Below are 24723 nucleotides of genomic sequence, written 5' to 3' on the forward strand. Positions count from 1 at the left end.
CCTTCTTGGGCCCAAGCAGACACTAGTGGACTTGTAGATTCAAAGTATAATCAAGGCTTAAACAGGTTTTTAAAAAATAAAAATAAAAACACTAATAACATTAGTGTTTTTATGTTACCATACTAGGACCTCAGTTTATGCTCACATAACCACAGACTGAAATGAAAGTAAAAGCGAGGTGGAAATTAACTAACTTGAAAACACAAAGGTCTCATAATGCATTTCTTTTTCTCCCGGTTCTCACCAGCCACCACAGTCCCAAGCTAGCGTGTCAGAGCATGATGCTAAAGGACATCGCACACATAACTGGGAGACACAGGAGAAATTTGATGAAGCTGCATTATAAAACGTGTTGGGATAAACACACATAGTTTTTGCAGCACCACCAAACTTCTTTTATGCTCCAGTAGCTACCTGGTGGTCTGGTGAGCAGATTTCAACAAGAACTTGTTTGTGAGAAACATCTCCCATCCTCCCAGACAGATTTGGAGGCCCTCAATGTGTTGCTATACCTCGCTGTGCATCAGTCCGAGCAGGACAAAAGCATTGGCGCCGTGACAAACGATTCAACAAACTGGTGACCTGCTGCTTTCACATTGATTAATGCACACACACACTTGTTCCCATGCTGTCTGCATGTTCTGAATGTTAATCACCATCCTTCATCCTCTGTTTGTCAGTCTGATGTTCACCGTACTCTGTAGAACTGGAAAGGAATTTAAAAGACTTCCAAAATCCAACAAAATTGTTCTCTGATGTTCCACAAGGCTCCATTTCTGGACCTCTGCTTCTTCTTTCAAAGGAATACAAGTATTTTTTTCTAGACTGAAGTAGTTAGGCACTGTATGGGTACATATCACCAAATATGAATTGTATTTATCAAAAACTATTTACCAATGTTCCCTTGCTTATCATTAAAATTTTAATGTTTATTTTTGATTGCAAGTCTTTACTTATGGTCTATTCTCTTTGTTATGCTAACTGTTATTATTACACATATGTATGTTTATATACATACATACATGCATATATGTATGTGTGTGTTCTTTAAATGGTAAATGGCCTGTATTTATATAGCGCTTTACTAGTCCCTAAGGACCCCAAAGCGCTTTACATATCCAGTCATCCACCCATTCACGCACACATTCACACACTGGTGATGGCAAGCTACATTGTAGCCACAGCCACCCTGGGGCGCACTTTAATTGTAGAGAAGAAATCTGCTGTTCTTTAACAAAACGTAAAACTCAAATTACAGGAAAAATAAACAGCAAAACAGAAAAATTAAGTAAAATTAACTTAAAAAAGCTTTTTTTTTAAAACTTTTATTAGTAACTCTGAGTATAAATGAAGGGAACAGTTAATGTAGCTTTCATATAAATTCTTATAATCCTATCCACTTTTACTGAAACATGTTTATTTGCTTATAATCTTTTGTCACTTTAAAAAAAATGCTTTGTTAAACTATCTGAGGCTGAAAAATTTAATTGGCTATTTACTTGGAGCATTTAATTGCATTTTTATTGTGCTCTCTTTTATAGTGTGGTAAAGTATTCTGTTGTTATTGTGCTGCTACTTTATCGGCACACATTCTTTGGCGGTTTCACTCCCTGCTGGTCTGGTTTTATTTTCATTCATCGCCACAGCAGAACAGTAAAGTCTCAGAAACATACGGTACCCAATAGCTTAAATTAAACCAAATTTGGGGGTCGTTTGTTTTTTGCCTGCATCTTAAACTGTATGACATATGCATAATATACTCTACATGCAAAATGACTGGAATCTGCTCTGGAGTCCTAGAACGCCTGCTTTTAGGAACAAAGAAACACATGTTAGAGATTTCTGTCTTGTTGCTGTCGACACCTTTTGCTGCTCAGCTTCCTGTCACAAAGACAAGCTTGTTAACAAAAAGGGCACACACACAAACAGCGCAAACTGTAAGCAGAAGGTTTGATAATAAAAATATCTTTAATCTCTTTAGTATCTACAAAAATCACTTTCTATACAGAATATTTTAAATAGAAAGCAGAAAGCCAAAGAGTTAAACGTCTTCATCAAAAAATAGTAAATAAGTCTTAACATATTGCTTATAATCTTAATTTTCAGCCTATTTCAGACCTTTAATTACAAGAGTTTCGTCATTTCAAAGTACTGGTAAGTTTCAAGTAAATATTTCTAAAATGGACAAAAAACAACAATGTGCCCTTTAAGTTGGATATTTAATGAAAAAGTTACGTGATTTTGATAAAATCTATGTAGTTGTACAACAGCACACATGGTTCCTCAGTAAGGCTTCATGATACCAGTTTGACTAAAGTGCATTGATTACGAATAAGGCAATGCTGGCAATTCGTACCAGTAAGAGAGAAAGCAAGAAAAAAAAATCAGTGGTGAGAGGCAGTGGTTCAAATATAATAACACAGAGAAAAGCTGTTAATAAGAAAAAAGCTACCATCAGAGTTTATGTTAAAAAGCTAATGCATTAAACAAAAACATCAAATCACAAAGATCACCCACTAACTTCAAACTGATTTTTTTCCAGACTTTAAAAAGTCGGCGGCTGCTTCTGTTTCTTTTGGTTGATGTAAACCTGCTGAAATAAAAAAAAAAAGGCCTCTGGTGTTCCACAAGGCTCAATTATTGGATGTATGTGTTTGGACTGGCACTCTAAAACGACTGGATAGCTAAATATGAAATATGGCACAGATAACAGCAGGGAGCTTTTCTGTCCAGAGACCGTTGTTATTTAATATTGTTATTTATTACATTTTGGTTTTCTTAAGTCATGCTACAATCCCTTGATTAGCAAAGAAATGTCAAATATGTGGGGGAAAAGACTTCATAATTAAACTTAAAGATGTTTCTGTAGATAACCAAATTAAACCTTGAAGCAAAAATGTAGCACTTATTTTACAGGACACCATCACAGAACCTTCCTTTTTGATAAATGAACAAGCAGTGATATAGTTAAATTATTAAAATAATCTCGACTCAAAACAGTCTTGGTTAGGATGGCCCGTACCACTACTGAAAACGACCAGGTGAAGTCAGGAGGTTGAACAGGCTTTGCATCAGTCGCTCCAGGTATGACTCAAAACTAGCTGAGGAAGTCTATATTGACATAAAAGCGTGCAAATTGAGTAAACATGCCAGAAAATGAGCATCGATTGTTTGGAAATCTTTTCTGTACACGCTCATAAATCTTAGAGTCCATGTGTTTTGGGGAGGTGGTGTTGTTCTACAATGATGAAGGGTTTCTCCACACGATTACGACAAATGTTTCATGGGAAGCAATGTGGAGGGCAGATGTGAATCTAGAGTTTTGCTCCCTTCATCATTGAGATGTGAGCACATTTCCAGATTTACATGCAAAGTGGCGACACTTGCGGCTTGTAACTTCTTTTGGTTTGGGGGTTTTATGGGAAGCGCCATTTCAAGCTCTGACTTTGACACGATGCTCAGTCGTCCCTTAAATTCGAAAGACCAGCCGATTGATTTGAACTTTTCCCGTGTGACTTTGGCACAATTTATCCTCGTGCTGCTCTGCTCTCAATTCATGTCTGGAAGGATTTGTCTTGCTGTCATTTCTTATGGTTTTATTGTGCACCAAGCTCTTTGAATGCCCATTTACAGGACAACTGTTTATTTATTGTTTTAGGCAGGCTCTCTAATGTGGCTCCTTCTCTGTGTTTGCGATCATTCGGTCATGAACATACTTTGATCTGTTTTACATTTCTGACTGTAAACTCAAACTCTCAAAGTTTGAGTCAAAGTTTAGGGAAAAAACAGAAGTCACTTAACAAAGAAATTTGAGTATGAAGATTTTGTGGAAAGGGGGATATGATTCAGAGGTGGAGGACTTTATGAGATTCGAGCCTCGACGGAAGCTGCTGAGTGACTCCGACTCCAAATTCAGTCTGTTTGCAATTATGACTAAACCGGCTGGAAGGCAGAGAGTCAGTTTGGTTGAAGGAGACGTGCATTCCTGCGGGGCGGCGAACATCGGAGGAGCCGGGTCACGCCAAGGTGAACGAGACGGGGAGAACCAGGCGTCGTGCCCGTCGAGTGTCTCCTCTGATAGCTCACAGAAAACACTTTGTTTACCCCGTGAGGGAAACCCAAACCAGCTCTCCTTGTTCCCTGGGAGGTCAGAGGTCAGGGCAAGTCAAGATTATGAGGCTGATGCGAACAATCGGCCTCCAAACATTTTCCTGTATTGCCAACATCTGTGGCTCTGGGGTGAGGAAACTCTATTGATTCATTCAATCAGTCACTGAGTTCAAATCAAGTCCAATACAGCGTGATGACGCTTTCACAACTTTTGACCCAATTGCATGAAAGTAAAATGCAAGAAAAAAAAAGTAGTTTGGAGAGTTGTTGGCAGTTTGGCTGCCTTTCAGGTGATTCCACTCTGTTTTGTTAGGTTTCCTCTTTGAACTTGAGATTCAAAATTAGTGCTGTCAGCGTTAATCGCAGCAAATCTCCGTTAGCGAGTTAGCGCGGATCACCCCGTGCATGGGGCTGCACAGCGGCAACGCATTAGCGCAGTTAGCTCATTAACGCGTTAGCAAATTGTAGATCTAATGCTCTCGATTTAACAGGTCAGTATTATCAGTCATTACGACTCAAAAATGTAGTTCCTCTAATGTCCACTAGAGACTGGCTCCAAAAATAAGTCAGTAACTGAAACCCTGGTTTAGTTAATAGCAACTGAGCAGGGGTGACTTTTTTTTATTAAATTAAATAAATATTTAAATGAGCTGTGTTGACTCCGGACTGTGTTGACTGTATATGGCTGCTGTGCAGTTAAATGTCCATATCGACTAACAAGTCTGTGGTCTAGTTGTGGTGAATAAAATTTGAATATTTCATTAGCCTTTTAGCATTAATTAGCAGGTTGTGTTCTCTGTACAGCCTACGGATGAAGAGTGCTCGGTAAACTTGCTTGTGATAACGCTTCACTACAAATATGGAACACCAAAAAAACAACATGGCAGTCTTTAAATGTTAGCATTTAGTAACTGTTAGCTACCAGTTAATCTGCGTGAGGCGTAAACACTTTTTCATGTCCATGTCCTTGAATTTGAATTTCAGCATTATTCATTCTGACTGCAAAGGGTTACACTCATCAGCAATGATAACTTGGATTTCAGAGGATTAAGGCCCCCGTGTAAACTTGTTTGTCTTAAATTTTATCGAGGTGTATCCAGCTGAGTCCAGCTGTTTTTATGTGGATGCTCCTTTAGATGATCTAAATCTGTGGCAGATCTTGGGTTGCCGAGTCTTAGAGTCTTAGTCTACATGCCCCGCTCAGCCATATCGGAGGTACCTGAATATTTTGTGGTTTAAAGTTTGCGCATGTATATAAAATACAGATCCTGATTGTTTTTTATGATAAGAAAGACTTTTACATTTCATGGTTTTTGAGTCATTCACATTCACACATTGCCTCAGATTTCAAAGTGTGAGAAAAACATGCTGGAAGTTGATTAGTGGACTATTTAAAAAAAAATATAGAGGTCTTGAAGAGTACTTGGTATATGAAACTACAACTCTCACAGCAATCATTTTATATCCCCAGACTTGGAACTGTAACATTTTTAGGCCAATTGGAGACGGCTGAGCAGACGGCCCATGATGATTTGAGTTGTGGTGACCCACATGTTGTAAACATCGTGAAGCTCTAATCTAATTTATGTATAAAATGATCTTGTGCTCTTCAGGTTTCAGATGTGGACGTGATCTGGATCTATAAATGCTCCCTTTGTGTTTCTCTTGAGGTAAAAAGTCTCACTTTTCGCGAACTCTCTTTTACATCTCCGTTTGCCTCCAGCTCTTTTTCTCTCCCTCTGTTCGACTCTCAGTCCACCAGAGACTTGAGGTCAGGCAGTCCTCTCAGCTTCAAGTCCAGCAGCATCTGACCGTAGGCTTTGCCCTGAGGAGAGACAGGAAATGTGAAAGTGTGCATGCTTCCACCTTGGAGTCGTTGAGCTTTACGGCTGTGCGAGGTGTTAAAAGAGTTTCTTTGATGTGCAGCAGAGAGAAAAAGAAACTTTACCAATGCCTCTGATAAACAATGAGGGGGAAAGAAAAAGCAGAAACAAGGGAGGAGAAAAGCTTTGATGATAAAGGACACGACCTTAAGTATGACGAGAGGTTTTCCCACCTTTTAGAGGGCCTGGAGCTGCTCTGCTGTCTCTACCTTACACCAGGGTTGTCAGACTCATCTTAAGCCATCGTTTACACGTACATTTTGATTTTAAGTGAGCCGGACCAGTGAAAATACGCTTTCTGTCATAACTGCATATTTAATCCCTGAGATATCCCAATATTAAAAAAGAGCCGGAATTTCAACCGCATGCATCAACCGATTTCTATATGATGAAGAAACACTGCTGTAGAAAAGAAATCTGTGTTCTAGAAGACATTAAAGTGTTAAAAGTGCAAGGTTTGGTTTTTAATTGATTGGGTTTACATCAGTGGGCGACGGAGGTCTTTGAACACAGTGATCAGAGCTTGGTGGAGACACGAAGTCACACAGAGTGTTGTTGTTAATTTGATATAAAGTCAGAAGATATTGCAGTAAATTTACTGGGTCTGTGTCATGATAGCAGCAGAAATATGTTGTCATACACAGTCATTTCAAACACTGGATCTGTTTTCCATCTTCTATTCTGAATAAACACGAGTTTATGACATTAGTAAATCATTGCATTCTGTTTTGAATTTACATTTTACACAGACTCAACCTTCTCTTTTGCCATAGACATACTCTTATAATTGTGAATGCTCATATTATATACTTGCAAATGGTCCCCAACCCCCGGGCCACGAACTGGCACTGGTCCATGAGTCGTTTGGTGCCAGGCCGTGAGAGGTGAAGCTCGGGCTGAAATGTATGGTTTTCAGGGTTTTTAATCATTAACTCGGTTTCCCTGGGTCTTTTCCCGTGTTGTAGTTGTGTGTCTTATTTTGAAAGAAATATTTATGCGTTACCATAGTGACCAGAGAGAATTGAAGGGCAGAGGGGAGGATGTTGCAGGAACTTAAATATTGGTTTTTGATCACAATTTCATGTACCCACCATGAGAACGTCCCTGTACTGACTCGGGATATGTGCGCCTGATCGGCCCTAAAATCCTCTGGGTGCTGATTGGTTAAATTCAGAGGAGGCTACCCTTCCCCGAGCTTGGTTCTGTTGGTGGTCATTTCCTTTTAAAAGGGGGTTCCTTCTCCCCACTGCTATCAAGTGTTGCTCAAAGAGGATCTCCTGATTGACGAGGTTCTCTCTAATCAATGAATCTTGTGGACTGCTGCTGCGAAACAATATAATATGAATGATATTTAAAACACTGGATCAAAAATAGGAGCTAGAAATGGATCAGTGGGGTGGTGCAGATATTTTGAGGGGAATATTACATCTCTGATGAAGTGCAGAGACAAAGAGAGAGCTAAAGCAGGATGAAGAAGGAAAAGCATTTGTTTTTAAAGTTTGATACTGCAGTTGAAACACAAACAGCAGACTAAAGGAACACCTCAGGCCATGGATTTGCTCTTGTATATTTACATTACACCATAGTTTGGAGATGTTCTTATATGAATGAGGGGCAGCCAATCCAAACTGAGTTGGCCTAAAGAGGGAGGAGCATAAAATGGATTCAGACAGAGGATGAACTGAAGGGTTCAAAACAATCCTTGTCTCTCACCCTGGACATGTGAGTCATACAAACATACCCTGAGATTGAGCTTTTTAATAATTGGTGTAAATCTCATGAGTGTGTTTTTATTTTTATTTTGTTAGTAATAAAAAAACAATACAGGTTCCTTCACAGCCAACTGAATGACGATGCAGAAGAAAAGAGATTTCATGTTGTTCTGGTGAAGAAACATGAGAACCGCGATGGTTTTCAGGTGCATACAGACTGAAATTAAGCTGTAGACCCACTTTGAACCAGCTGCCCCCTTCCTCGCCCATTACATGAGATCTGGAGAGACTGAACTTTCTCATTAAACTTTTACAGGCAGTGAATGGCTGAAGAGGGAGAGGAGAGGTGGTGGAAGGTGGGGATATTTCTTTCTTTAAACCAACTGCTTCAGGGGTTCGGCCGAGGATCTGATTCAGGTTAAAGTAGAAGGTTTAATGTCATTAAGTGCCCTCACAGATCCAGGAAGGGTCTGTATGTATAGATGTGTGTGTGTGTGTGTGTGGCCATGTGATACCTGGGGGTCACTGCGCAGAGAGGCCACTCCTCCACCTCCCAGTGAGCTCTGCAGGACAAAGTTAAGGCCGTGGATTCCTGGCAGAGTGTATCTGTGAATGACAAGGAAGAAAAAACTAAAAAAACCACACTCATAACCATGGTAACCAACACTTTAAAACCACACACACGGTCAACCATATGTCTTAAAAACACACACACACACACACACACACACACACACACACACACACACACACACACACACACACACACCATGTGCTGGTTTGGCAGTTTATTGCACACGTTAATGTACCAAGCGGGCTTTTGATGTGTGAGCAGTTAAACGTGTGTGTGCATGTGTGTGTGAGTGTGTGTGTGTGCATGGCCTCCCACTGGGTTGACGAGTGCCGGAGGTGCACTAATGAAGCGTCTGCGGCGGCAGGGAGGCGTTTCAGGGTGCGAGAGGAGACGCAGGTCAGCGAGCTTTATGGCCTCCATCTCTTCATTACGCTAATCGCTAACACACCGCGCGCTGAGTCACCGCTCAAACATGTCCGCCGTGGCCCTATACATGCTCAGGTACAGCCACGCCCACTAAGCTAGTGCTGCTCGTCTCGTCAAGGAAATTCAACAACCTCCAGCCAATCCAATGATAATAATTACAAAATATACAATAAATATAATAAATACCAAAAACCTGCAGTTCCTCTAACTGTCACTCTGGGCTCGCTCCTAAATTGAGTCAATCCATAGAGCCATATTAAAAATGTCCAGATTTTAACACGGGAGTAGTGAATCAGGTTCATAACATCAGAGGTCAAATGGTGGCAACCGCAGCGTTAGCTTGATACCTTAGTTTAACTTCTGGTGAATAGCACCCTCTCTGGCCACAAGTGGTAATGACAGTAGATCAGAATAGCTACTTTCAGCTGTTCCTTTATTAACGACTTAATAGAAGAGCCAGAGTAGGCGTATCCACATGTTTGAGCTGGCAGATGTTTATTTGAGGCAGGATTTTGTTTTATTTGAGGTTTGAGGTTAACCCCAGGTTTTTTTTTCTACAAAGGTGGTGTTGCTTCTTACTGGATTACATCACCATGGCAACTTATGCTGCTAATTGAATGGGCTAACAAACAATTTTACAATAACTTTGCTGTTCTGTAAGTATTATTATATAAATTGGGACACCTATTTGTGCTTGTGGAGGTTGCAGGTAGACTGAGCATACATTAGAATTAGGGCTGTGCAATATGACCAAAATCTTATATCCCGATATAAGAATTCTATCGTCCGATAACGATATAAATCACAAAAATTTTACATTTTCTGAAAATTCTGTGAATCTCGGGCAGCTCGACCTGCGTGAAGTGTTTCCAGCTGCGCATAGTGTACCTGGAGTCGAGTGTTTTAACCGATGCATGAAATTATACATTTTTAGACATAAGTTGTAACGGCCGCCGTTTTCATTGTCAGTATTTATTACACGGCGTGCTGCGGGGAAAAGCCTGTTCTAACGTTTGAGTCTAAGGTTTATTTTTTAGCACCTGGCGGCTCTTTTTTACTTCTCATCCGTAAATAATCTGCTCTTTCACGTGATTCAGTTTAGTTTGGAAAGTCTCAACAGGATCTTGAGCTTTATTGTGAAAGGTTTATGTGGAAAATAAACAAGTGGACGTGCGATGGTTTTACCGTCGTTGTTGCTAACGACAACGCATAAAAAACAGGCGCTTGTCTGTCTGTAGTGTGGTTATATTAAATATAAGAGAAAGAGAGAACTTCAAGAAATTAATAGAGCCACTACAGTGACCATCAGTGCCTTCAAATTGCATAAACTTTATTAATATAACAGCTCTTTTTTTCAGCCATACGGCACCTTTAACACTAAACTACTGTACAGAGCTTTTCCTCCAAGGTCTTCAAGGTCAACTTCCTGATTTATTGGAGGAAAAGTGACAAAAAAAAGATTGTCTATATCTCATCACATTTGACCTCTAACCTCTCTTTGAAGGTCAATAGGTTGATCTGAAGGTTAGAGTGATAATAATGTTATATAAAGCTATTTAGATCTATGTTCCTTACTGTCATTGTAGGCATATAAAGAATGTGTAATAAAGAATAAACATGTGGATTCTAAATATCATGTCACTTTTGACCTCCGACCTCTTTTTCAAGGTCAAATAAGTTCAAACTTTTACATCTTTTATCTTTAAAACTATGCTAAATATCTACGTTGTTTTTTTTTCCAAAATTGACAACCTTTAGGAAATGATGCTGGTATTGGGCATTGTAAATTTCACATCACAGTTTGCATCCAAATATGACATCACATTTGACCTCTGACCTCATTTTTACATTTCACATCTGCCTTTTTTTCAAGTTGACCCCAAAAACAGCTGTCATTCATTACCTACTGTTTAGAAAGTTGAATATATACAACGTATATCGATATACTACAAAATCTATATTTGAATTCATGATTTCAGGTTTTTACCCTGGTAAATAGATACATGTCTTCCTGCTTATTTGAGCTGCTTGCGTTTAACTTGACTTTTATCTGCTTTAACAAAGGAATTTCTCAGCTTTGGGGTAAACAGAGTGTATCTTATCTTACACAAATTGTGTCTGCTACTAATCTAACAGGCAGCGGATAAACTGTTTATAATCTTGCAGAAAACTCGTCTCTTTGTGAGGAGTAAATAAAAACACTGAACCTTGAGATTCTTCTGTTTGGAGACAACCTGGTCATCCACCGCCTCCGGCTATCAAACACCAAAGCCCTGGTTTCTATTACGTCTCCTCTGCTGTGTCATTACAGGGTGATTACCTCGAGGAGGAGGGCTCTGACAGTGAGCTGTGTTCATGGTGTTGTATCTCAGTTTTAGTGGAAGTCATGCTCCTGGTTTCCATCAGTATGTTGTGGGCTTTTTTTCATGACTACAGCATGAGGGTTTCGGCCACAGCCATCCTTCAGTGTCTTCAGCACTCTGTTAAATCTTTGTCAGTGTGGTATTTGTGGGGTTTGAAAACGGAGCCGAAGGCCTGGTGATGATGTTTTAAGTAGGATTTTAGGTTTCCTCTTGTTATCCCGGCAGACACAACACAATGAACAGCTGTGGAGCATTACCAAATCAAAAAGCAACTGATCGGAAAGGCACAAAGCACTTTAGCTCATTTACCTAGCAACTGTTTTCATTTTCAACAAATCAGTACATTGTTAAATCTCCTTTTGTTTTGTTATTTTAAATCCTACACATTTAAAAGACTGACTTCCCTTAAAATGGAAAGGGAAAAACTCCCTTTTAACAGGATGAATCAGGCTCAGGGCCATCTGTCGCAAAATATTGTGGAAGAGAGTCAGAGATTAATAATAACTAATAATTAAAAGCAGAGAGGTGTATATACACATAGTGAGTGAGAAAGGTGACTGGAAAGGAAAAACTCAATGCATCATGGGAATCCCCCGGCAGCCTACGTCTATTGCAACATAACTAAGGGAGGATTCAGGGTCACCTGGCCCAGCCCTAACTATATGCTTTAGCAAAAAGGAAAGTTTTAAGCTTAATCTTAAAAGTAGAGATAGTGTCTGTCTCCTGAATCCAAACTGGAAGCTGGTTCCACAGAAGAGGGCCCTGAAAACTGAAGGCTCTCCCTCGCATTCTACTTTTAAATACTCCAGGAACAACAAGTAGGCCTGCAGAGCGAGAGCGAAGTGCTCTAATAGGGTGATATGGTACTACAAGGTCATTAAGATAAGATGGGACCTGATCATTCAAGAGATCATCCACCACTGTAGTCTTTTACTGACGTCCAGGTCTTTTTGCGTTGCTGAGTTCACCGGTGCTTTCTTTCTTTCTCAGGATTGACCAAACTGTAGATTTGCCACTCCTAATATTGTAGCAACTTCTCTGATGTTTTTTTTCCTGTTTTTGCAAATTAATTATGACTTGTTTCACCTGCATGGGCAGCTCCTTTAAACATTTGTTGTCTGTTCACAGCAAAATCTTCCAAATGAAAGCATCACACCTCAAATCAACTCCAGGCCTTTAATCTTCTTAATGGATAATGACATAACGAAGGAATTACCCACAGCTACCCATGAAATAGCCTTCGAGCCAACTGTCCACTGACTTTTGATCCCTTTAAAAAGAGGGTGGTTAAGGAGCTGAAACTTCTAAACTCTTCATCATCTGTAAATGTGGACACCCTCAAATGAATTGGAATATGTTTCAGTAAACAGGTAAAAAACCCACAAAACTTGTGTCAGTATCCAAATATAAATTGAATTAACTGTAGACCATATACTATGATGTATATTTTATCATTATTACCTCTTGAACAAAAGCTGAACATCTGCATCTTGATATTTTAGTTATATTTACATGTTGGAAACTGTATTCTAGTCTACTGACTGATTTAAAATAGTGGTGCACAGAGGCAAAAGTAAAATAAGGACCTGAGTATATCTTTATTCCTCTGTGACTCTCACAACAAACAGCCTTTTCCCCTCCTGCTCACCGTGTGACGGCATTCTTCACTCCTGGCTTGATGAGGTGGGAGAAGTATTCCTCCACTACAGAAGAAGTCAGGTGTTTCTTCAGATAGGGGAAGTAGAGTGGATGGCGAGCTACGACTCCTACAGAGACAGAGATGCACAGATGTGGCGATTTTAATTTCTCTGGGATTAAAACAATCACTCGTGTTTTGCTCATTAAAATACAAAATCAAAAACAGGGCTTTACTATACTATGCCTGAATATTTTTCCAAACAAAGAGTGCTTAGAGCAGTAAACTGTAAACGGTTACTGTAAACCTTCGTCTTTATAATTGGCCTCCTTTTCGTCTTTCCTTTGAACACTGAACGACGTCACTGACCCTTTGAAGACATTTGAGTCTTGTTAAGGATTTTCTAAAGAACTCTCTAAACAACAAATGGGCTCACTTGGAAGATTTTAATGAAGCACGAATAACATCTCCAACAATAACCTGCTGAACCTTCAAGGACTTCTCAATCAGACTCCAAACTGACACACACAGAGATTCCTGGCCTCTCATTGGCTGTAATTTTGAGACAGTCAGATTTGTGTGGTGAACTGGAGGTTAGACAGGATTTAATTTAGTTTGAATCAGTGTTGTATATTTCTGAATATCATTCCTGAGGTTTATTTGTTCTCACCAATGTTAGCAGAGTCTCCTTTGTCGCCGCTCCTCGCGTACGCCAGCTCATCCAGTCTGTAGCTGTGTGGTCCACTGGGCAGGTCTGGGCAAAGAACAAAAAAACCAAAAATGCCTTCAAATTTCTTTCCTTGGCTTCTGATAAAACGCAGAAACCAGCTCAACGTCAGCATTTCAACTGAGGACTAAGCCTTCAAGTGACAATTAAAGAGCCTCAAGGGCTCCTCGACAAACCCTTGGACCTGTTAAAAGAGCTAACCTTTTTATGGACCTTTCAAATACCTGCAAAGACCTTTGATATGTTTTAATGACCTTAAATCCATTGTTGCATATATTTATGTTGAATGGTATTGTTATATGTAGTTTTTGTAATTGTTTAAACTGGAACAGCAGTTCTCCAGGTTTTCCCAAGGTTTTTCAAAGTTTTGGACTTTGGTTTGCTTTGGCTGCTTTTTTATTCATTTTCAGTACGGTCTTTGTATGTTTATCAGCCTGTTGCAAAAAACAAAACAAACCTAATTCGTTCCAGTTTATTTCGTTGATTCTATGAAAAACACCAACAATAACACGGGTTATAGACATGAAATAGTATTCTTGCACCAGCAAGGTGACTTCCAAGTGCTATTCACTGAAAACCTAGCATTTCTTGCTTTTGCTTTGCATTTGTAAAAAAAAAAGTCAAGGAAGCTGGACAAAGAAAATTGTCCAGTATGGACAAAAGAAGATGTGACAGACCTAAAAAACTAAATACCGCAGATAAACAGTATCAGAGAGTCATATCCTTTGAAAACAGTCCATTAAAGATCTGACACAGGACCTGACAGTCATCTGGACCATCAGTTGATCAATCTACTGTTAACTGAAGGCCCAGTTAACAGTAGATTGCCCAAATGGTCTCAGTGGAAGTGTGGCAGCCATTTTTAATGAAAAAAGTCTGAGGTGTGCTAGATTACGCTAGAACTGGACTGAAAATCAGTTGCAACAGGTCCTATGACGTGATGAATCCAAATTTGAAATGTTTGATTCAAATCACTGTCAGTATGTACAGATGAGATCAAGAGAGAGGTTCAACAGTCTGTTGTACCTTTGTACAAGTGGAAAACACTGTGCAGGTAACAGATTGTAATGGTTTAGGGCTGCAGTTCAGTTGGAGATCTTGTTAAAATTGATGGAACTATGAACGCAGAAATGTGCCACCAGATTCTGATTCACCGTGCAGTACAAGCTGGAAAGCGTCTAATTGGTTACAACTTCATTTTTCAGTGTAACAATGATCCCAAACACACTGTCAATGGAGTAAAAGCACACCCTGGATAGAAAAACACACAGTAAAACATAATCAGTCATGGATTGTCAAGACCACAACATTATTGAAACAGTGTGACCCAGTCTAATGAATGAAAGGTGGCCAACATCCAAGAGTTTTGAACCTTCTTCAAGAAGGTTGGAGGATTATTCCTGAAGACAACTTAAAGAAATGACAAGAAAGCTTGGCTAAGAGAGCTCAGGCTGTGTTGAAGAATAAATTTGGTCATACCAAATATTGACTTTCAAGCTCATTAGAATTGTACAAACTCAGTTCTTGAACCTTGCTATGAACAGCTCCCACACTACTGAAGAACTTGTAAGTCCGTCTTAAGGACAGCTTTAAACCTCTAAACTCTCATTAATCATCCTAGTGCCTACATCTACAATATTACTACAACCACTCTGTAACTGACAGAAACCAACAACTCTGACTCTGCTTTAGCTGTCCATGTTGCCACCAATGATTTAAAAAAAAAAAAAAGGACTCTCAAAGATGAGTGTCGGGAACTTGTGGATAGTCTGCAGGACACTGGAAAGAATTATGTCTGCTGTTTTAAAGATCTGATGTTCAGCCAGACAAACTGTACCTGTAACACTCAAAACACTCACTCTGTTAATTATGACCACGTACCTAAAATCACATTAAACCCATGAAATATGATTTTGTCCAATCTTTAATTTGTGTTTGCTAAAGTGACTTTGAAGTATTTCTTTCTGCCCACATGTTCTAATCAGTAATTAATAATAGGCAGATAAATTGCAACTAAACTCAGTCAGTGACTGATTTCTAAATGGAACCATATGAATAAATATTAAAACCAGAAACTGTCTTCTGGCTCTTCACTTGTTTTGGTCTTTGTAACTGGAGACTCTTCTCAGTCAGGAATTTATAAGAGTGTGTTTTTGTAAATAACGTTTCTCGGCTTCAGTTTGTATCTTGTCACAGCTTCGCACGAGTGTCCTAAATTCTGCTGTGATTGCTGTCCAGGGCCATGTGAAGGAAGCTCTGGTTGAAAGGGTGAAAGGATAAAAAGTGGCACAGCTTGTACTTCTTAGGAATCCCAGATTCAGACAGCCTCACAAACACAGAGCAGCAATCCTGCATAGCTGAACTGTTTCTCACAACCTCATGACTGATCTGAAAGTCTATTAACTTTTGCAGTTTGTTGAGGTTTTTTAACGAGATTTTTTTAAATACTTAAATCTTGATTGTGTTAAGTGGGCTTTGGTTTGTTGGTGTGGAGTGGTTTGTGAATCCAATGTTAAAGCATTTTGAATGTTCATTGCTTTGGCCAACACAGGGTGACTCCTCTGGTTCCAAACAGAAGTGCAATGGTACAGAAATCTATGAGGGAAATACTGTACTCACCTGATCTGTGACCTCTGTGAGCACCTAATGACTTTAAGGCAGTGGTCCCCAACCTCCGGGCCTCGGACCGGTACCGGTCCGTGAGTCGTTTGGTAACGGGCCACGAGAGTTGAGGCTCAGGCGTGAAATGTATGGTTTTCAGGGTTTTTATCGGTTTTCAGCGTTATTTTGTTATCGTTTTTATCGTTAACTTGGTTTTCCTGGCTTTTTTCACGTGTGTTATGAATAAATCTTCTTTTTTTCGGTACCGGTACTAGTTTTATTTTGTTGTATTTATCCGCGACACCTTAAAGGCCGGTCCGTGAAAATATTGTCGGGCACAAACCGGTCCGTGGCGCAAAAAAACCCCCTGCATTTCCATGAAATGACGTCACTTCCAGTTTCAGGCAGGTAATGGCGGACATGCGACTGTTCGCGCTGACGTCTATTCCAACGTAGGAAGTGTTAGGAGACCTGAGCAACTCAGCACTTCCTTTGGCAGATCCGGATCTCATTATTTAAGTCTGGTTAAGTGAATAACAAAGAAGATCAGTCTTCTAAGTCCTCATCACTAGAATGGTGTGCATATGGAGACAAAACATTATGAAGCTCTGATTAATCAAGGTGGCATTTCAGTGGTAGCCATTCATTGCTGATGGCAGGTTAGGCTGATGATTTAGTTTGAACTGTATCTTGAAATATTGACTAAATAGAAGTTGTGGCTTAGACAACCAAGTGGCTCACCTGGCTAATTTCGTACCAAAATAATCCTTATTCAAAAGATCTGTTATGTTTTGTTGCTATTTTGTTGTTATTTGGATGCCCCCCCAAAAAATCTTAGCCATTATTTACATATACAGAAAATATAATGCAGGGTGTTGTTAACAGAGATATATGCCAATTCTAACTTGGTGATTGGCATATAAACATCTGGAAGTTGTTTGGACTCGTTCAAGGTCCAGAATATTCTAGTCATGATGCTTGGAGTTACACTTCTAAACAAACCATGGATCCTCCTCAAGGACTGGTTGAGCCCTCAAGGATCCCACTAACCTCAATAGCCCATTCATCCTCGCCGCATTGGTTGCTTCATGCGTCAATGTGACAGCATCACACAGCCACTTTCTTTTGTCCATTTGTAATCTTTTGCAGAACTTATGTGGAAATCTCCCTCTGTGAGTTTTGTGCTAACTGAGAAGGCCTGTACAGGTGGACTTGCTCACATAGTCTGGCTTCAGGCTGGTCTAATTTGAAAAAGCTGTGACGAAGGTGGCAAACATGCCAGGTTGGAAACCGTTCGTGAGGGTGAGAAAGGTGAGCATAAATGAGCCTTGGGAGTCTTAAGGCTGAATTTTCTCAGAAACAGAAACAAATGTGGAAAAAGTCTAAACACACTCACTGGTAAACTGGCCGATCAAGGCAGTAAAAATCTTACTCAAATTCGACATAAGATGACCTCAAAAAGTACCCTGAAGGACCTCTAAGTTCTTTCTTCTTGAACTTTTACATGTAAAAGTTCTCAAACTATCACTACAACCTCTTAAAGATAACCAAGAACTCTAAACATTCAACCATACTTTAATAATAAAGTAAATTAACCACTAAAAACAACAGGAAAGCCTGCTCTCTGATTGGCTGACAAGTGAATCAGATATTGTAGTTTTTACAATACCTGATTCACTTGTTTGTGTACACCAGAGCTCACAATGTGTGATCACAACGTGTGGTTATCAGGTAATTATAACAAATGCTGCTTCAGTAACCGGTATAAGTAACCAAAAACTGGTATTAATCTCTCTGGTGCTGTAATTAAAGTGCATGTTTGTTTACCTGCATCAGGTACATCCTCTACTGAAGTAGGAGGGGCTTCATCCTGCACAGGTGTGTCTGGTTCCTCCTCTGACAGAGACTCCACCAGCTCTCCACCGATGTGAATGTCCACCTACCAGGACATCAAAACTTACAGATGTAACGACTCTATAGACCCAATCTTTTTTAATATATTGTGACTTTATTAAAAAACATTTATTATGTATTTAAATATTAGTAAAACCAGTTACAGTATTACCTTTTATCTTTATATAACTGTACTTGACATAATATCAATATATACAGTTTTAAAGGTATTTATCTTTATAGTCACTTTATATAAAGGTTTTGTAATGTTAAAGATTTATAACACATCCAGTTTACAGCTTTTGTGAAACAGCTTCATATACATTAACTTTAGTATGTGTTAGGGCTGTGCGATAGGACCAAAGTCTCATATCCCGATATAAGATATCTATCGTCCGATAACGATATAAATCACAAAAATGTAACACTTTCTGTAAATTCTGTGAATCTCGGGCAGCTCGACCTGCATTAAGTGTTTCCAGCTGCGCGTCATGTAGCTGGAGTCGAGTGTTTTAACCGATGCATGAAACGATACATTTTTAGACATAAGTTGTAAAGGCCGCCGTTTTCTTTGTGAGTATTTATTACACGGCGTGCTGCGGGGAAAAGCCTGTTCTAACGTTTGAGTCTAAGGTTTATTTTTTAGCACCTGGCGGCTCTTTTTTAATTCTCATCCGTAAACACTCTGCATCTTTCACGTGATTCAGTTTATTTTGAAAAGTCTCAACAGGATCTTGAGCTTTATTGTGAAAGGTTTATGTGGAACAAGCGGACACGCGGTGGTTTTACCATCGTTGTTGCTAACAACAACGCATAAAAACAGGTGCTTGTCTGTCTGTAGTGTGGTTATATTAAATATAAGAGAAAGAGAGAACTTTACGAAATTAATATAGCCACTACAGTCACCATCAAAACGATGAAAAAATATTGCTGTAAACAGTTTATTTTGCGACACCACGAAAGAAACGATAGCGTAAAATGAAACGATAGATGTTTTTATATCGTCATCCGATATATATCGTTATATCGAACAGCCCTAGGATATGCATCTTTTATATAAAGTCTTTACATTCTTCATTTTTTATATTCGACAGACTAAACCTGAACATTATTTCCAGATAATGAGGCTTCTCTTTTAGCTTTGAGTCATCAAGTTACTCCTTAAAATAACATCATCCTTTTATTTTTATGATCACACTCACCTTCAGCTGAGATTTGGGATGCAAGAAGAAAAATGGCTTTAGGACAGGAGACCTGGAAGCCACAAAAATGGAATAAACAACAGGAAACCTCACGTGACAAGAGATGGTGTATGGGGACGGTGTATTTTCTCCACATGTAGGTAAAAAAGAAAAAGAAAAAAGAAAATAAAAAGCAGAAATTGGAAAAACATTTTTTAAACTCACACTCTGGGTCGTCCGCCCACAATGCCGGTGAGTCCGGGAGCTATGAATGTGAAAAAATGAGAGAAAAAGAAATGAAAAGCTGACAGTTTTAAGGAAAGTTGTAGCAGGTGCAGTGCCTCCTTCCTGTCCTAATTCGAGTTCAGCAACACTGACAGTGTGAATCATCAGCTTCCCGGGAGTCACACAGAGTTCACACTGAACTGGACCTGCCACCATAAACAAAAACATCTTCTGCTTCATGAGGTCACGACCTCCTTATCTGCAGGCGGGAGACTCCCGCTTCACAGTGGAAGGCACATCCGTATATGTGCCTTCCATCACAGCACAGAGCTCAGCTGTGTGAGTCCAGCTAATGTAATAACACACGCATTACAACATTAAACAAGCACATGAAGCATGACGGTTTAAGGGAATGTGGTTCACATGCTCCGAATATTAACGATTCAGATTCAGCACACTTACATAATTTTCCCTGAAAGCTGAAAACTGTGCTGAGACTGCTGTTCAGTGGTTGGTTGTTATTATTGATAAGTGGATGTACTCTGACATACCTACATAATTCATTTGTTCAATTTATTTCTGTTTAACAGCCTGTTTCTCACCTCAGGTTTTTGCTCCATGTGTTCTCTTAGGATCATTTATCATTTCAAATATTTTTCAGATAAACCCTTCTGACCGTGCCAACGTGAAATCCTGGACTTTCCTCTGATTTATGGGTGGATTTATGCTTTTCTTTGACTCAGTTTTGGACTGTTTTTAACTTTCTTTTCATAAAATGAGAATTCAATACCTGGTGTATTTCCTACTCATTGTGACTAATTTGTCATATGTCATATGTAATGTCATATGAACCCTCGCCTTCAAAATAAAGTGCTTTGCTGAAGTAACCAACATTATTTAAAAGGTTTTATTTCAAAGCTGCATAGTTACCATTTCCAGTTTATGTCACACCTTCCCAAGTACTGTTCCTGCTTAGCGAGTAGGTGGTGAGTGTTTGCTCAAATGAAAATATGAACAACCGCAGCAATTTCCTGCAGAGCAAAGCAATCACAAGTGAAGCACCTTCTTTGCACCTGCCAGCAAACTCCATTAACCAACTGGTCTGTGTATCAGTTTTACTGGACAACAGTCTGTTGGTTGTCATAGTTTTCAACAAGTCTCACACACATACACGTCTCATGAGCGATCACACTCCACTATTCTTCAGCAAACCTCTCAAGCTTGATGGCCTTCTGACCGACAGATTTTCAGTGAGATTGAAGACAGGGCTCTGTGGAGGTCAGTCAGAAACGTCCAGTTTGGTCTTCTGGAGTTAAGCCATTTACCAGGAGAAGCAAATGTTTTGGGTCACTGGCGTGTTAGAAGACAGATCAACAACCCACACTTTCAAAATCTTCACATATACTTTTATCTTCGTGGTTCCTTCCAGCTTGACACAATGAAGCATCCTTACGACATAATACTTGTGTCACTGCGCTTCACTGTACTTTGGGTTGCACGCCTCTTCCTTCTTTCTCAAAACATAAGGAGCACCAGGTTAGTCTCATATGACCAGTTTATGCTCTTCCAGCAAGCCTAATGTTTCTCCAGGTTGTCTTTTTTTCTTCTCACTGGCCATTCCTGTGCTGAGTTCAAGTGACTGTCATCTTTACTACAGTTGCAGACGTGGTTCTGTGTTCTGGGGTCTTTAGACAGTTTTCAGTTTTCTTTTAAGAGTCTTTCAAATCTTTTGCTTCCAACCTCTGCTAAGCTTGTTATGAGCGGTGTAGCTCTCACGCCAGTTCTTGAACACGTTGTACATCCATCTCCTGCTTTATGAGCATCAACAATTCTTTTGGTCAAGTCTGGATTCATTTCTTTTATTTTAGGTTTTACTAATGTTTTCAACCCTCAGTTTTAACTAGAGATGGCACGATACCACTTTTTTATGTCCGATACCGATATCATAAATTTGGATATCTGCTGATATCGATATGAATCCGATAGTTCATCTTGTAATCAACAAAACTGTTTTCTTTTATATCTTTCTGCATTTTGTATAAGTTCATACTCAAGTTTAAAAAACAAAACAAAACACTAAAGCTATTTTGTTATACCTATATGCAAAAAATACACTGCACCCAAAATATTTCATAGTTCAGCAACACTGATCTATGTAATAAACCTAAACCTACACCATCCTCCCTATTCTGGTATTTTAAAAAGTACTTAGTGGAAATATTAAACAACCTAACTAACAGGGTGCCCAACTCCAGCAAAAATAATAGGGAACCACCCCTCACGCTCCACCTCATGATGCTTAATCGACGTAATCAACCTTAATTTAATGCAGTGTAAAAAAAAAAAAGCACAGAAATCAATTATTTTTCAAGAAATATTAAATAGATTCAACATCTTTCTTCAACAGAATTGCAGACTGCACAGATGGTACCTTCCCAAAGGAAAAAGTACTATAGCTTACTAGGGTATATTAGACTTAACAGTTACTATATACAGTAATTGACTTCTATACATTTTACATCAGATAAGAACTTTGGGTGTAAGATTCAGATAATTATTTATTAAAAGCTCGACATTTTAAATGAGAATAAGAAAGAAAAGTATGTCTTTGTGCCCCCTTTTCCCTGTTCATGCCCTATCGGCCCCCCTGGCTAAACTTTGCTAGATCCGCCCCTGCACAGTTACAGCGTCAGCTACGTAGAAAAAGATCCTCGAGTAGAAAGTAATATTAAATAAATTCTAACAACAGCTTATCAAGCTTAAACGTGCTGCTGTTGTTCAGCCGCTGGTTTCCTCTTTCTGGCACAAAGTGGGCCAAAAACAAAGAAGAGAGACGGAGTCGCGACAGAAAAGCCGATCAGCTGATCATTAAGCAGTTTCATGACTGAAGTAGCAGCAAGAAGAGGCAGTCGCTCCATATATCGGTTGTTAAGCTTAACGCAGGAATGCTTTACAAACATTCAGAGATGAACTTACGCACTTGCTTTACTTCTCTCTGGGATAACTTTCTCGGAGATGAAATGCTGGTTTGGTAGCGATGCTCCAAATACACACAGCCGCTCTATCACGTGATGCACACTGCTCCGACGTGCTACGGTTATGAGCTGAGTTATGCCATGGTGCAAGTTTTGTGAGGTGCTTTTGTGATACTTAATGGATCGGATTAAAATTTTTATTTCGCTCCGATATCCGAGCCAGTAATTTAGTTCAGTATCGGACCGATACCGATACGTAATATCGGATTGGTCCATCTCTAGTTTTAACTTTATTTAAAAAGCTCTGAGTCTGGCAAAGTCTTGCACAGCAGTGGCAACAAAAAGTTTGTTTTTTCAGAGCCTTAAAACATAGAAACTGTTTATGCTTTCTAAAGAAAAACAGCATATTTAAAAATGTTATATTGAAAACACTTCTGAGATTTTCAATAGCTGCACCAGTGGCATCAATTTTAAGCTCCTACATCACATGGTTCTCGAGTTATCGCATCAGGCCTTTACAGCTGAGGGGTAGGATGCATATGGGAGAACTTTGATGAAAGATAATCATGTTGTCCTTATGTAAGCAGCTGCTGCTACATGCTCAGATCAATTAACATAAGTTTCTAACGATACGATCTCTATATTTTCTATGGTAAGACGTAATAAGGTCAGTAAGACAAGCAAAGAAGTGTATCCCAGTTTTCTCAGGCCGCACTAACAGCAAGAAAGAATACGGACTGTGTTTGAATTTGTAATTAAATATTTTACTAACAGTGGTAATCTTATCCATTAAACAAGCCTCCAGTGTGGATGCATTATTCACTACTGTATAGACAACTCTGTTCTCCTTCTAATAACCATGAAAAGACACTTATATAAGCAGCTGCTACCACATCCAGATGTCCTCAGATCTCATCGTAAAGGTCTTTGCGTACTATGAACAAGTTTAGAGAGTTTAAAGAGGAGATAACGGGGTTAGTCGTACCCATGCCGGTCCCCGCAGGAGCCACTTCTCTGGAGAAAAGCTCCAGAGCTTTCTTCTGTTTGTGGTGGACGGCCAACCAGATCACAGCCTCCCGGGAGTCCTGGAAAAAGACAAGAAACGTAAATTTAATGATCAATGGAGATAGTCTAAGAGGTGAAAGTGGTGAAAGGAGTCAAAATAAGAGGCATGAAACAGGCTTTACTGCGACCCTTCACCTACTTGTGGTAAAGGAGATGTGAAGGTTGGATGTAGAACAGCGGGATTGTGTCAAGTTGAAGCGGGTGATAGAAGGGGGCATTTAGAGACTTGAAACAAGCTTAACTGCAACCCTTAACCCTTAGGAAGGGAAAGGATGCAGAGAAACAAAAGAAGGAAAACTAAGATGAAGGAAATCCATTGATCAGTAAACACTAAAAAAAAAAAAATGAGGGGGGTTGTACCAAAAGAAACAGAGAAGACGTCCAGCAGCTTGTTCAGCTTCTGTTCTTATGTGAGATCTTAACGGAGGCACGCAGGTCTGCCGAGGCTCCTGGATCTGAGCCCACTCTGAGCCATGTACACTACAACTCTGAGGGGTTTCTGTTCTCATGTCTGCCATGACGTTTTTTCCTCCAGCAACTCCAGTTTCTACTGCTTTGTATAAAATACAAGGTTCCTGTTTCCTGCAGAGAATCTTCATCTTATTATTCAATTTTATGAAAAAATAAAAGTCAGCTGACAGGGCAGAGCTTTGAATATAAAGCAAGGACACAGCCACACTAAGTGTTTTTATATTCTATGTAATTTTTTTCCTGTTATGTCTTATTAAGTCTATGTTTTATTTATCTAAAACAGTGGTCCCCAACGCCCGCGCCCGGTCTGTGAGTCGTTTGGTACCAGGCCGCGAGAGTTCAGGCTCGGGTGTGAAATTTATGGTTTTCCGGGTTTTTATCAGTTTTTATTGTTATTTTTTATCGTTTCTATCGTTAACTCAGTTTCCCTGAGTCTTTTCCTGTATTTTATGAATTAATCTTCTTTTTTTGGTACCAGTACTGGTTTTATTTTGTTGTATTTATTGGCGACATCTTAAAGGCTGGGTCGTGAAAATATTGTAGAAGGTATACTGGTCCGGGGCGCATAAAAGGTTTGGGACGGCTGATCTAAGATATTATCATTTCATTTTTTAAATATTTTTTAAAAAATGTGTCAAGTTAACATGAGAGTGATGGAGACTGACCTGCTGTTGGAGCCTCAAGTGGACATTAGAGGAACTGCAGCTTTTTTAGTCTGTTACCTTATAGCGAGCATTGGCACCGTATGTGTCTTCAGCTCCGAGGACCTGGATGTTAACCGAGCTGAAATCTTCCAGTCCCAACTGTTTAAACATCTTCTTTGTCCTAACCCCACACACACACACACACACACACACACACACACACACACACACACACAC

General features: G+C 39.5%; 1 protein-coding gene across 1 annotated transcript in view; it reads right to left on the minus strand.

The window, feature by feature from the left end:
* Window positions 1-2014: 2014 nt before the first annotated feature.
* Window positions 2015-24723, minus strand: part of LOC308407269 (uncharacterized protein) — a 38152-nt gene continuing 15443 nt past the window's right edge. The window contains exons 12-20 of the mRNA XM_080898829.1: window positions 24565-24667; window positions 23292-23391; window positions 19332-19371; window positions 19128-19179; window positions 17860-17971; window positions 13375-13458; window positions 12717-12834; window positions 8221-8311; window positions 2015-5935 (exon numbers count right to left, since the gene is read on the minus strand). Coding sequence (XP_080754955.1) covers window positions 5861-5935; window positions 8221-8311; window positions 12717-12834; window positions 13375-13458; window positions 17860-17971; window positions 19128-19179; window positions 19332-19371; window positions 23292-23391; window positions 24565-24667 — 775 coding nt within the window. The 3' untranslated portion in view covers window positions 2015-5860. The remainder of the gene's footprint in view (window positions 5936-8220; window positions 8312-12716; window positions 12835-13374; window positions 13459-17859; window positions 17972-19127; window positions 19180-19331; window positions 19372-23291; window positions 23392-24564; window positions 24668-24723) is intronic.

Source organism: Rhamphochromis sp. 'chilingali' (genome assembly GCF_963969265.1).
Source record: "Rhamphochromis sp. 'chilingali' genome assembly, chromosome: 1".
In the NCBI taxonomy this organism is placed as follows: domain Eukaryota; kingdom Metazoa; phylum Chordata; class Actinopteri; order Cichliformes; family Cichlidae; genus Rhamphochromis; species Rhamphochromis sp. 'chilingali'.